Source organism: Doryrhamphus excisus, chromosome 16, assembly GCF_030265055.1.
Source record: "Doryrhamphus excisus isolate RoL2022-K1 chromosome 16, RoL_Dexc_1.0, whole genome shotgun sequence".
In the NCBI taxonomy this organism is placed as follows: Eukaryota; Metazoa; Chordata; class Actinopteri; order Syngnathiformes; family Syngnathidae; genus Doryrhamphus; species Doryrhamphus excisus.
Window position 1 is genome coordinate 14,295,729 of NC_080481.1, and position 12,606 is coordinate 14,308,334.

The 12,606-nt window shown below is 40.0% G+C and overlaps 1 protein-coding gene across 1 annotated transcript in view; it reads left to right on the top strand.

Annotated features, from left to right (window-relative positions):
* The window catches only part of grm4 (glutamate receptor, metabotropic 4), a 162,107-nt gene that overhangs the window by 135,338 nt on the left and 14,163 nt on the right, over positions 1-12,606 (top strand). The window contains exons 7-8 of the mRNA XM_058050773.1: positions 6,251-6,451; positions 11,333-11,469. Of these exons, the coding sequence (XP_057906756.1) occupies positions 6,251-6,451; positions 11,333-11,469 (338 nt within the window). The remainder of the gene's footprint in view (positions 1-6,250; positions 6,452-11,332; positions 11,470-12,606) is intronic.

Genomic DNA, 12,606 nt, shown 5'->3' on the forward strand with positions numbered 1-12,606 from the left:
CTGGTGGTCGGGCCCTCACCCGTGGAGCACACAGGATCTCCCCCTCGTAGACCCACCACCTACGGGGGCAAGCATAAGAGTCCGGTGCATTGTGTGTTGGGTGGCAGTCAAGGGCGGGTGCATGGGCGACCTGGTCTTCGGCGGCCAAATCTGGTTCCTCCCTGGTGAGGTGTTCCGGGCATGCCCAGCCGGGAAAAGGCCCCGGGGCAGACCTAGGACACGCTGGAGGGATTATGTCTAACAGCTGGCCTGGGAACGCCTTGGTGTACTCCCGGTGGAGCTGAAGGAGGTGGCCGGGGACCGGGAAATCTGGGCTTCCCGACTGCTGCCCCCGTGACCCAGACCCGGATAAGCGGAGGAAAATGGATGGATGGACATATGTACTATAAACTTACTGTAAGGAGTTAACTCCGTAGGCTGGCTGGACTCACCCTAGTTGTTCCCAAATATTTTTGCCCCCCTCCCCCGTTTTGGAGATGAAATTAGCTACAAATTAGCTTGTCAGGGCCCCTCCCCCCAGTTTGAAAATCACTGCCTTAAGAGGTAGGGTTAGGAGAAGCTCAGAGTAGAGCCACCGTGCCTTCAAATCAAGAAGAGCCGCTCATCTAGTCCAGATGCCTCCTAGCCGCTTCCATGGTAAAGTTTTCTGGGCATGCCTAGCTGTGAGGAAGCCCAAGTCATAGACCTAGGACATGCTGGAAGAATTATGTCTCAGAGCCATCTTGGGAACGCCTCTATGTCCTTCCGGTGGAGTAAGAAGATATGGCCGGGGAGCAGAAAGTCTGTGATTCTTGACTGAGTCTGCTTCCCCAGCGACCCAGACCTAAATAAGCAGAAGAAAATAGATGGATGGATGGCACACCTTCATCAGTCGCATGCTGTTCCTTGGAGTTTTCCAGCCAAAAGTGGATTAGGTCAGACACTAAAGCCTGGGTATAAGAGTGTTCAACATACTGAAAGGTCAAAAAAAAAAAAAAAAAGATCGCAAAAAGGCATCAAATCAGCACCGTCACAAATAAAACAAGCAAGTAATATAAGCTGCTAAATTTAGTTTAATGGAGAGCATAAGCTGAACATCCCAGGTTACATGGATTAATTATACAAGGGAGGACACAAGCTTAAGTTCTCGTTGGCAGACACAGAATTCAATAATTCTCTCTCCACAGACACTTCTCTGTTTCACACTATTGAACCATAAAATGTGATTCAGTTTTACACAGACGGATGGTCATGAATTGCTGATATAACCTTGAATGTGTCACAAGTACAGAAAAATGTTCCACACTATTATGTTTTTTTGTCAGTTGCTTCAGTCCATAAAGGACAAGGTTGGACCATCAATCACAATTACTTTGGACAATGGTCCTGTTTTCTATAAACTACAGAAATTCAATTTTTAAATGTTTGTCACGCTATAATGGGTACATGGGGTTAGATTTAGTGTATTTTCTTATACAGTAGCAGTATTTCCGATGCTTCAGATTGAATAAGGTTTTGCGTTTTTTTGCAGGCATAGGTCCAGAAGGCAAGTGTGTGCATGTTTACAAACCACTGTCTAATTTCCTCATCCTCAGAAAACATCAACAAAAATACTATGCACAATGGTTGACTCTATTAAACTGTACTGTTCTCACCAAGTGACCTTGCATATTAGTCACAATAGTCACTATCATAGCAAGTTTGGCATATAGAGTATAAATGTATTTCTGCCAAAAGCCATCATGCAAGTAAAAGTCAAACAAAGCTTATGTAAACTACTACTGTAAGCAAACATCCTCTGACAAATCTAACCTGTAACTTTCGATACCAAATGAATAAATCCATTTAAATCCATTAAATCCATTTAAATCCAGAATTGAGTTTGTATAATATTTAAAGTTAGCTGGTTAGTTTGAAACGGCTTGTGTCTCGTTGGTCACTGGCACTGCCTTCACTACGGATGTTTTTTATGTTTTTAGGTTTTCTTCAACTCAGCTCGTATCTAAAGTTACGTACGCGGTGCATTTGACAAGACAGAGCTGTCTGCGGTACTGAACCCCAAAAACTACAGTGGTCAAAGCTGACATTATTTGCCATCACTGGATGTTTGCGTTAATCACCAACTTCACACAGATCATTAAAAATAATTTAATAATAATTAATAATAATAATAAATTATAAATAATAATAATTAATAATAAATAGTCTTACAGATCACGTACGCACACACAGTACACATATTATTGAATAAATAATACATATAGTAACTTGTTATATACATTTGAATGTTATTGTTAAATCAGCAGTGCTGTGTTTCAATTTGGACAAAAATATTATTATTTTTGGTTTTCTTCATTGCATGCAAAGCTACCAGAATCTGTGAGCTAGTTTTTTAATGTTTGTATAGTAGCCTGTTGTGATGGGAATAGTATAACTTAGGTCACAATATTGTATTAGTTTTAGGTATTACTCCTATAACCATCTGAAGTGTACATCCTGCAGTCCCTTCAAGCATAATAGGCCCAATGGGTAGTAGCCTGTAGCATGGGGGGAAACAAACAGTGTCCGAGGAAGTCACTCTCTGATTAAAGCTCCCCTTCCCGGGACGAGGGGACATCAGGTGGTCCCACCTAACATGGTTGACCTCTCAGTCAGGAGGTTATCTACCCTCAGTGCGACAAACCATGCTCGAAGAATGGGTGTGTAAGCGAACCCTCACATACGAGGTGTGACAAGAATATCTCCTCGACCTCCAGTCAGGAAGCCTTTTTTTGTCAGACACCTACAGACTGCGACGCATGACGTTTGTTTCTGTCTGACCTCTTTTGCAAAAGAGAAATCTACCCAATAAGCAAAAACAGTCTTTGAGTTTCAAGCGGGAATTGCAAGCTGTTACTGGTCGCTCGATCTGTTAGAATTAAGGTTTAAGCACATTCACAGTGCTGGGGATTTGTGGCGACCACTGACTGAAAGAGACAGTCAGAGAATCAAAGCTTTACGCTTCACTTCGCAGGCACAGCAATACCAAGGTATGCTGTCAGTTTTTGCCATTCCTCGATTGCGAGGAGATGCGGTCGTTTTTACAAAAATCTGTGGGCACTCAGCAACCGGAGTTGTAGCTCCCACTGGCATTAGATTTCCTGAGACCGGGTGTCAGAAAAATGGAGGTCAGAAAATCCACAGGGTGCCTTAAGTGCATGAAAACCAAACACACCTCAGAGCCTCTGAACATCTTACCATCATTGAGCCATATATATTCTTTTGTCAAAGACACCTGGAGGAAGCTATTAAGAGGAAAAAACAGAAAACAGGAATGACAGTAAAACCAAAACACATCCCTACTTGGCTTGAAGCTAAATTCCAAAATCTCACTGCCGACATTGAATCATTTTCCACCGCTTATCCTCACAAGGGTCGCAGGGGGTGCTGGAGCCTATCCTAGCTGTCTTTGGGCGATAGGCAGGGTACACCCTGGACTGGTCGCAGTCCAGACAAACAACCATTCACACTCACATTCATACCTATGGACAATTTGGAGTCTCCAATTAACCTAGCATGTTTTTGGAATGTGGGAGGAAACCGGACTACCAGGAAAAAAAACCCACGGGAAGAACATGCAAACTCCCCACAGAGATGGTTCGGGTCTCCTAGCTGTGAGATCTGTGCGCTAACCACACGACCACCGTGCAACCCTACAAGAATTCAATGAAACGGTGTCCTTATTATGTATAATCAGGTTTTTTTCGTGATTGTGTTTCAAGTGTGCATGCAACCAGGAGTTTTAGAAAATTTCTCCTAGCTGTGGGGCCTGTGTGCTGACCACTCGACCACCGTGCAGCCCACTGCTGATATTTAACACAGAATTCTAAAACTACTAGCATTACCATAGCAGTCATTATGGTAAAACATTCATTCATTTTCTACCGCTTTTTCCTCACGAGGGTCACGGGGGTGCTGGAGCCTATCCCAGGCGGGGTACACCCTGGACTGGTCGCCAGCCAATCACAGGGCACATATAGACAAACAACCATTCACACTCACATTCACTAGAACTACCAAGGCAGTCATTTTTATTGTTGATATTTTATTCTAACATTCTTTTACCATAGGGCAGCACGGCGGTCTAGTGCGCAGACCTCACAGCTAGGAGACCAGGGTTCAATTCCACCCTCGGTGTGGAGTTTGCATGTTCGCCAATTAACCTAGAGTCGCTAATTAACCTAGCATGTTTTTGGAATGTGGGAGGAAACCGGAGTACCCGGAGAAAACCCACGCATGCACGGGGAGAACATGCAAACTCCACACAGAGATGGCCGAGGGTGGAATTGAACCCTTGTCTTCTAGCTGTGAGGTCTGCACGCTAACCACTCAACCACCGTGCCGCCCTATGGTAAAAGAATGTTAGAATAAAATATCAACAATGAAAATGACTGCCTTGGTAGTTCTAGTGTTAAGCTATTAAAACATTCAGAGCCTTGTCCCGAATATCAAATTGCCCCAGTGAGGCAAACCCAAACTATTCATCTGTTAAAAGGAAGTGTCTTTGTTGAGCTAAAGACATTTGAAACAAGGTCTGCAAAAGAAATCTTGACGCCATTTGCTTCCGCATGCACCATGTTGTGTCAGCTCATTCGAGCAAGTATGTGGAATATCAAAATGATGACGTAAATTATGGCAATGGTTCAATTTATTTTGAACATTCATACAAGTTACATTGGAATACATCACTAAGTAGAATTCATGGTTCCACATGTCTAAAAAAAAAAGGAGTAAGGAATAAGCACAGCTTATTTAATCACACCCCCCATTTTCACATCAATTACACTTCCTGGGGTTCCAAGGTTGTCATTGCCGTGGGTGGTAGCGGGGATAAGCTCCCACTATCTATAATACGCCCCCACATGGCTCGCGTCTAGCCTCTGACAACTAAGTCCAGCTCCTGGCCTGTTCGTGTGGCTTAAAGGTTCTAAGCCCGATGGAACTGCTTATACTGACGGGAGAGGGTTGAGGGCGGGTATCTGGCGCCTTAAAAGCAGTTGCTTCAGGCAGGTGGGGCTCATTAGCCCAGGAGGGCAGCCCACCTCAGGGAAGGGAACCCTGATTCTAAACCCCACCGCTGTCTTGCGGGATACCTGATCACAGGCAAGGAGTAAACTCAGAGTGAAAAAAAAAAAATCTGAGTACTTATATAAGTAGAGTCAAACCGTACTAGCAGGTTATGTTCCTTAAAAAATGGATTACGCCGCCGATTGAAACCTCACTTGGCGACTGACATATTTTCTAAGCAGTGAAACAAGACCAGCCAAGATTAATATACACATGTCATATCTAATTATGCTAATATTGAAGAATGATGAGCCCTGTCTTGCTCTGTCCTCCACTCCTGGATCACCACTCCATCACTTCCACTTCCTGTTGATGAATAAATGGGAGCTGGGACATAACTTGGTGGATATAAACACTTGAGCAAGTGAGTTATATAATAATATATAATATATAATATAATAATATAATATATAATAATATAATATATAAGAATATATATAATATAAGAATATTATGGAATCGATATTGGTAAGAAGACCAGAATTTATTTACAAGTGCAATCATGTAAAATTGGAATGCGATTTTGTTGATATAGTCTAGTTCAGGGGTTTCCAATATGGGGTACGTTAATTGCTGTAGGGGGTACAAAAATCAATTGGCACCTGAACCTCAAAATTAGGAGTGCGCCTGAACGCCTCAAAGTGTGAGGAAATCATAGCCATTCTGACTAGACAAAAAAGTGAACCTAAAATTCAAATTAAAAGGGATTCAAAACGGAAAGATGTCAAAATCAGCGTGGAGTGGAATAAAAGATATGTAGGATTATTAGTTTTTTATTTTTTTCTTGTCATTCTTTTATTACTACTTATTACTTTAACTTATTACTTTACTATTTATCAGTTTATCAATTATCAACTTTATCGTATCGTATTTTTACCATGCAAAATACACATTTTTCACCCGGAATTACTATAAAACGAATAAACCATTGAATTATGTTCAGTATTTCAAATTAATTAACATAAGGTTTATGTTTTTTAAGTGTGCAGGAGTCGCAGGTACATGGCTTCAAGGGGTACGTGACTGTAAGAAGTTTGGGAACCGCTGGTTTCGTTCTCAATTCACTACTCACTCGGTTTTGACGCCTTGCATTTTGATTCAAGGGATAGAATCAAGTATAGTTTTATATTATTGTATGATATATTTCTATCATTTTCCATTTTAGATCACGAAAGGATTGGTAAAGATTCCTCCTATGAACAAGAGGGAAAAGTCCAGTTTGTGATCGACGCGGTTTACGCCATGGCTCACGCTCTTCACAACATGCACAAAGACCTCTGCCCTGGGAAGGTTGGCCTCTGCTCCAGGATGGAGACCATCAATGGCACACTGCTGCTCAAATACATTCGAAATGTCAACTTCTCAGGTGTGTATGATAAACCATGCATAAACACAATTATTATATTATAATTTTGATATGGCTGGGTACTAACAGTGTTCCAATATATGTAGAAACAACACATACAAAATATTTTTCCAATACATGATTATTTAGGGGTGCCACCATACATTAAATGTGTTACTATTGCCCCTTGTGTTTACAATAAAATACAAATAAAATAAAAAAAAACAAAGTGTTTAAACTTTATATGTATGTCAAATATCCAAATATCAATAAAGACCCAATCTGCCCAAATAGAAAACAAATATATTTATTTTGATAACTCTATAGAAAATGATGCTGTATAGAAGTTCATTGTACTCAACATTTCCAGGTCAACTTTTTGGCAAAAAATTGCACATTTTCCGAAATTTTACAAAAGTTTATGTGTGAGGTGGCACCCCTAAAAATCTCAATAGATTTCCTCAAAACTTTGCAAAAGACATTTTTATGTTTATTAGAAAAAAAAATGAAATGCCAGCCAAATTGATATTATGAAATAAAAATTTCCCATTCAAATTTGATGCACTCTAATATACAGTATACTGAAGCACTTGAATTGGCACATTTTCGGTATCCACATCATGCCCAAGCATGTGAGTGTGTGCTGGTCTTTAATTATCAGGCTGCTGCAAAGAAATTACTGTGAGCAAGTACAAGAAGGTGGGACCCGTAGGAGGCTTGACAATTAACAGCAAGAAGAGTGTGTTTTCTTATCTTGTCACCATTGAACAGCCGACAGGGTCCTTAGAGTGCATTCTCTGCTGGATTATAATTATACACAATGAGAAGAAGCAGCAGGAAAAAAACAAGCACCGGCGTTTTTTTTTTTTTTTGTTTTTTTTTTTTGGTTTGTTTCTTTTTTGCATAGAGTCTAGTAAATTCATACAAATATTTTATAAACTTTTCTAATGGGAAGTTTAGCTGGATAATGCAATTGTTTTCCTTTTCTTTATTTGTAAATAGTATGTTTAGCAACAATATGATGTAGTAAGGGGCGGCACGGCGGTCGAGTGGTTAGCGTGCAGACCTCACAGCTAGGAGACCAGGGTTCAATTCCACCCTTGGCCATCTCTGTGTGGAGTTTGCATGTCCTCCCACATTCCAAAAACATGCTAGGTTAATTGGCAACTCCAAATTATCCATAGGTATGAATGTGAGTGTGAATGGTTGTTTGTCTATATGTGCCCTGTGATTGGCTGGCGACCAGTCCAGGGTGTACCCCGCCTTACGCCCGAAGACAGCTGGGATAGGCTCCAGCACCCCCGCGACCCTCATGAGGAAAAAGCAGTAGAAAATGAATGAATGTTTAGCAACGGGCGGCACAGTGGTCTAGTGGATAGCGCGCAGACCTCACAGTTAGGAGACCAGGGTTCAATTCCACCCTCGGCCATCTCTGTGTGGAGTTTGCATGTTCTCCCCGTGCATGCGTGGGTTTTCTCCGGGTACTCCGGTTTCCTCCCACATTCCAAAAACATGCTAGGTTAATTGGCGACTCCAAATTGTCCATAGGTATGAATGTGAGTGTGAATGGTTGTTTGTCTATATGTGCCCTGTGATTGGCTGGTGACCAGTCCAAGATGTACCCCGCCTCTCACCCGCAGACAGCTGGGATAGGCTCCAGCACCCCCGACCCTCGTGAGGAAAAAACGGTAGAAAATGAATGAATGAATGTTTAGCAACATTAGCAAGTTTTTTGTTGTTCTGGAAAATCAAAATTCCCTTTTTTTTTCATTTTAAAAATTCTCTCCACAAAAACTGTGAAAAATACTACAGACTGGATGGTTCACATGTTTGCCCTTGTGTTTGGTTTGCAGTTGTACAGTATGGTGAATATACAGAGCATACTGAACAAAATGAAGTTGAACAGCTGTTGGTTTTTAATAATGCAGGCAACCTTTTATTTTGGCTAATAAAGGTTAACACGACAGTCGTGTTTACAGCGGTAAGGTCTTCATTCATGATGGATGTTGAAAGGAAACTCACGGGGCCTCATCTTCAAAGTCATCACATTGTTTACCTGTGCCTGAACTTGCTTATTACTATGTAAGCAGGTCACTCCTTATTTGTAAAAAACATACAAATATGACATATAAATACATAGTCTGCAGTAAAATACTTCATTGCAATATATGGTAGCTCATTTCTCCCAACACCAAAACAAAGCTGAACTATTACTCTTTAACATATTCTGTATATTATGGGAATAAACATGTTTCATGTTATTTTTTATCTTGTTACTGGAAGTCTTGGCAGTGAATTATACCCTTCAGGTATGATTTTTAAAAAAATCAATGGTGCATATTACTGGAATACTGCATCCTGCTTTGCTTTTCCATTAGCCACAAGCAAGAGGGAATTTAAATGCTGTGTAGACAAGACAGGAACACCTACATGATCCCGGAGAATTCTGGGAATTCTCCCAAGGCAAAGGACATAGGAAACCAAGCAACTGACAAAGATTATGTTCATATATGTATTTATGCTCAATCTGGAGATTGTAAATCTAACATGATCCAAGATATGTGGGATTATTAGTGAGGTGCTAAGGTGCTAATATACGTACATTTCACCCCTCCTTGACAGCAAAGTTGAGACCCATTCATGTCATGATTTTCCTACCATTAATATAACACTGACCTGACTGCATGTGGAATATTTTGGGGGGGTTGTTTAGCAATGTATTTTCATGTGAGTCATTCTAACGAGTGCCTTCATGGACATTATTAATCAGTGGCGTCATTAGGCCTATTTTTTTTTAATGTTCTTAAGTCCCCCTAATTAATTTCATATTTTTTATCGATTTTTTTTTTTACAAAAAAAAAAAATCTCGGACAAATTTTATATAATACGGCAAGAAAAGGACTTAAAATAAATATTCATATTACCGGTCATTAATTTATAATCAAATCTGTCCATTTCCCTTTATTTCATGGTGTAAGGTAGAGAGCCCCTTCACTGCGCCATTACCCAGTCCAGTCCACTTGGCCATGTAGAGTATTGCCATGAAAAAAAAGACATATAGATGATTTCGGCTCACGTCACGTCACATTAATATCCTGTCCATTTCCAGGGGGCTAAGCCCCTCCCCTTCCTCAGAACCTAGTGATGCCCCTGCTATTAATACTGATTCCTGTATCATACCAGTCCATTTAATTACACTTAAATCGATACAAACATGTGCTACAACTGCATCATTGCGGTATATTGGTGCAGAGCTGCAGCTGAGTGTTACCCGAAAGTGGCCCCAGATTATTAGACATGCCGTCTTATTAGTATGTGCTGCTTGTGCATAAACACACACAAACATGAAATGTGAAACTAATCAATTATATTAGGTGTGCATGTAGGTGAATAGCTCCAAATTACACTTTTTTACCACCACAATATAAAAAAAATAATTTGTACAATAATATGTCCATATTGTATGTGTTAAACCAGGGATCTCAAACACGCGGCCCGCGGGCCAAATGTGGCCCGCAGGACACTAGTTTGATGGATGCTGTATGGTATCATGTACCCAGAAAAAATTATTACGTTTGATTAATGTTCATGTTAAAGGTTAAATAACTGTTAATAGTTATCCTCCCTATCCGTGTGGAAGTGGTAAGTTTTTGGCTATTTAAGTTTAAAAGAAATAACTTGAAGGCTACCGTTTAGGTCGCTAGCTCTCTAGTTTGCGAGTTAGCATGTGTCTCAAGACCCTGCAGTTGCGCAATATGTTGTAAATAAAAAGAGTATAAATGTGACTATAGTCGTGTTTTGTCATGTCTACAGGGCTCTAATAATGCTTTGTTCATTTTAATCTGAAAAAAATAATTTGCCTACCCACCAACTATATGTGGTTTCTTAAGTTTTTATTATTTGCAGTTTTATTATTATTATTATATTTATTTATTACTGATTGATTGATTTTCTTTATTCTTGATTTGTTTATTTATTTTTCATCTTATTTTGTGCAGAAAAATAAAAATTAAGATATTTGAGAACAGTGGAATGTTTTATCAGAGCTTTTATTGTAGAAAATCGGAACCAAAGCACTGAAAATTTTTGTATATTTTTCTGTTTTTAATAAATGCGTTCTTTTTTTTTTTGGAAAACCTGATGCGTCCCAACCTTGCCCGGACCCTAGCTCCAGTGGCCCCCAGGTAAATTGAGTTTGAGACCCCTGTGTTAAACTGAATGAGATGTCATTCGGTCCGAAAAGGAGGAAGCTAGCTTGACAATTAGCGGTCATGAGTAAGCAGGAAGAGGGCAGACGAGGTCCCCATAACGTCTTTTGTTTGCTCACTTGCTTACCTGTCAGAAACTTTATGTGGGTCTCTGTGACACGACTGCATCTCTATAGGTAACTAGTGTGTGTGTGTGATAGACAGGATACTTCTAATTGGTCTTTTCAAAGAGAAACAGGCTGATTACTGAATCTGTGAATGTTCCCTCACTTCCTTAATTCTGTGATTCTGGCGAAGGGTTCAAAAGGTTGGTTTGAGAAGACACAGAAACAGGAAGAGGAAAAATGGTACCTCAATAGAGACCTCAAAGTGGTAATTAAAATCAGTGCTGTCGTTTGTCTGCACTCTGAGGACGACCTTGAGGATAACAAGCGATGGGGCAATGAGCAGAATGAAGGCGTGTGAAATGATACGAGGACATGAACAGACAGCTGTGTGAACCCTCCTCGAATAACCAGGCCAGCCTTGCTGTCAACATCTATTTGCTCCTAACATTGAGCTTTGCAGGCTAATTTCATCTCAGGTCATCACAACAGCAAAAGATTTTTGCCATCACTTTTGGGAGTCAGAATTACCAAACAGTACACACTTGAAGAATAACACATTTACTCTTTGTTTTTCATTTCATTTGCAGGAATTGCTGGCACTCCGGTGGTCTTCAACGTAAACGGAGACGCTCCTGGTCGTTATGAAATCTACCAATACCAGATGACGAATAACACCACAGAGTACAAAATCATTGGCCACTGGACCGACCAGCTGCACTTAGATGTAAGAACCTCTGAAATACAACATGCTGGAAGCCTTTACTTTATATTCTTGTGTTTTCTTATAACATCACTGTCAGAAAGACCACATGTGCTAATCCAGGGGTCTCAAACACGCGGCCCGCGGGCCAAATGTGGCCCGCAGGACACTAGTTTGAGGCCCCCGCCTTGATATGAAAGTTTGATATGGATGCTGTATGGTATCATGTACCCAGAAAAAATTATTACGTTTCATTAATGTTCATGTTAAAGGTTAAATAACTGTTAATAGTTATCCTCCCTATCCGTGTGGAAGTGGTAAGTTTTGGCTATTTATGTTTAAAGGAAATAACTCGAAGGCTACCGTTTAGGTCGCTAGCTCTCTAGTTTGCGAGTTAGCATGTGTCTCAAGACCCTGCAGTTGCGCAATATGTTGTAAATAAAAAAAAAAGTATAAATGTGACTATAGTCGTGTTTTGTCATGTCTACAGGGCTCTAATAATGCTTTGTTCATTTTAATCTGAAAAAAATAATTTGTCTACCCACCAACTATATGTGGTTTCCGAAGTTTTTATTATTTGCCGTTTTATTATTATTATTATATTTATTTATTTATTACTATTTGATCGATTTTCTTTATTCTTGATTTATTTTTCATCTTATTTTGTGTCGAAAAATAAAAAGTAAGATATTTGATAACAGTGGAATGTTTTATCAGAGCTTTTCTTGTACAAAATTGGAACCAAAGCGTAGTTTTTTAATTTTTTTTGTTTTTAATAAATGCATTTTTTGGGGTTTTTTTTTGGAAAACCTGATGCGGCCCAGTCTCACCCAGACCCGAGCTCCAGTGGCCCCCAAGTAAATTGAGTTTGAGACCCCTGTTCTAATCCATCTTCTACGTAGCAGAAAGAACATTTCATGACCACTTTGATTCAGTTTGTCCTGACAAGAAATTGTTAAAAGCATAATGGAAATAACACCATCGTGTTTGATGTAAACCTGAGTTGAAATGTTTTTATTGGCTTTATGGTATGCCTGAGGCACAACGAAACGGATGCCAGGAAAAATTATGATTATATCTCCGTTTTTTTTTTCAATCCTTATACAGCTCACAGTTAATACAAACCGATTATTGAGACACTTAGTCATTTTTTTCCGATCA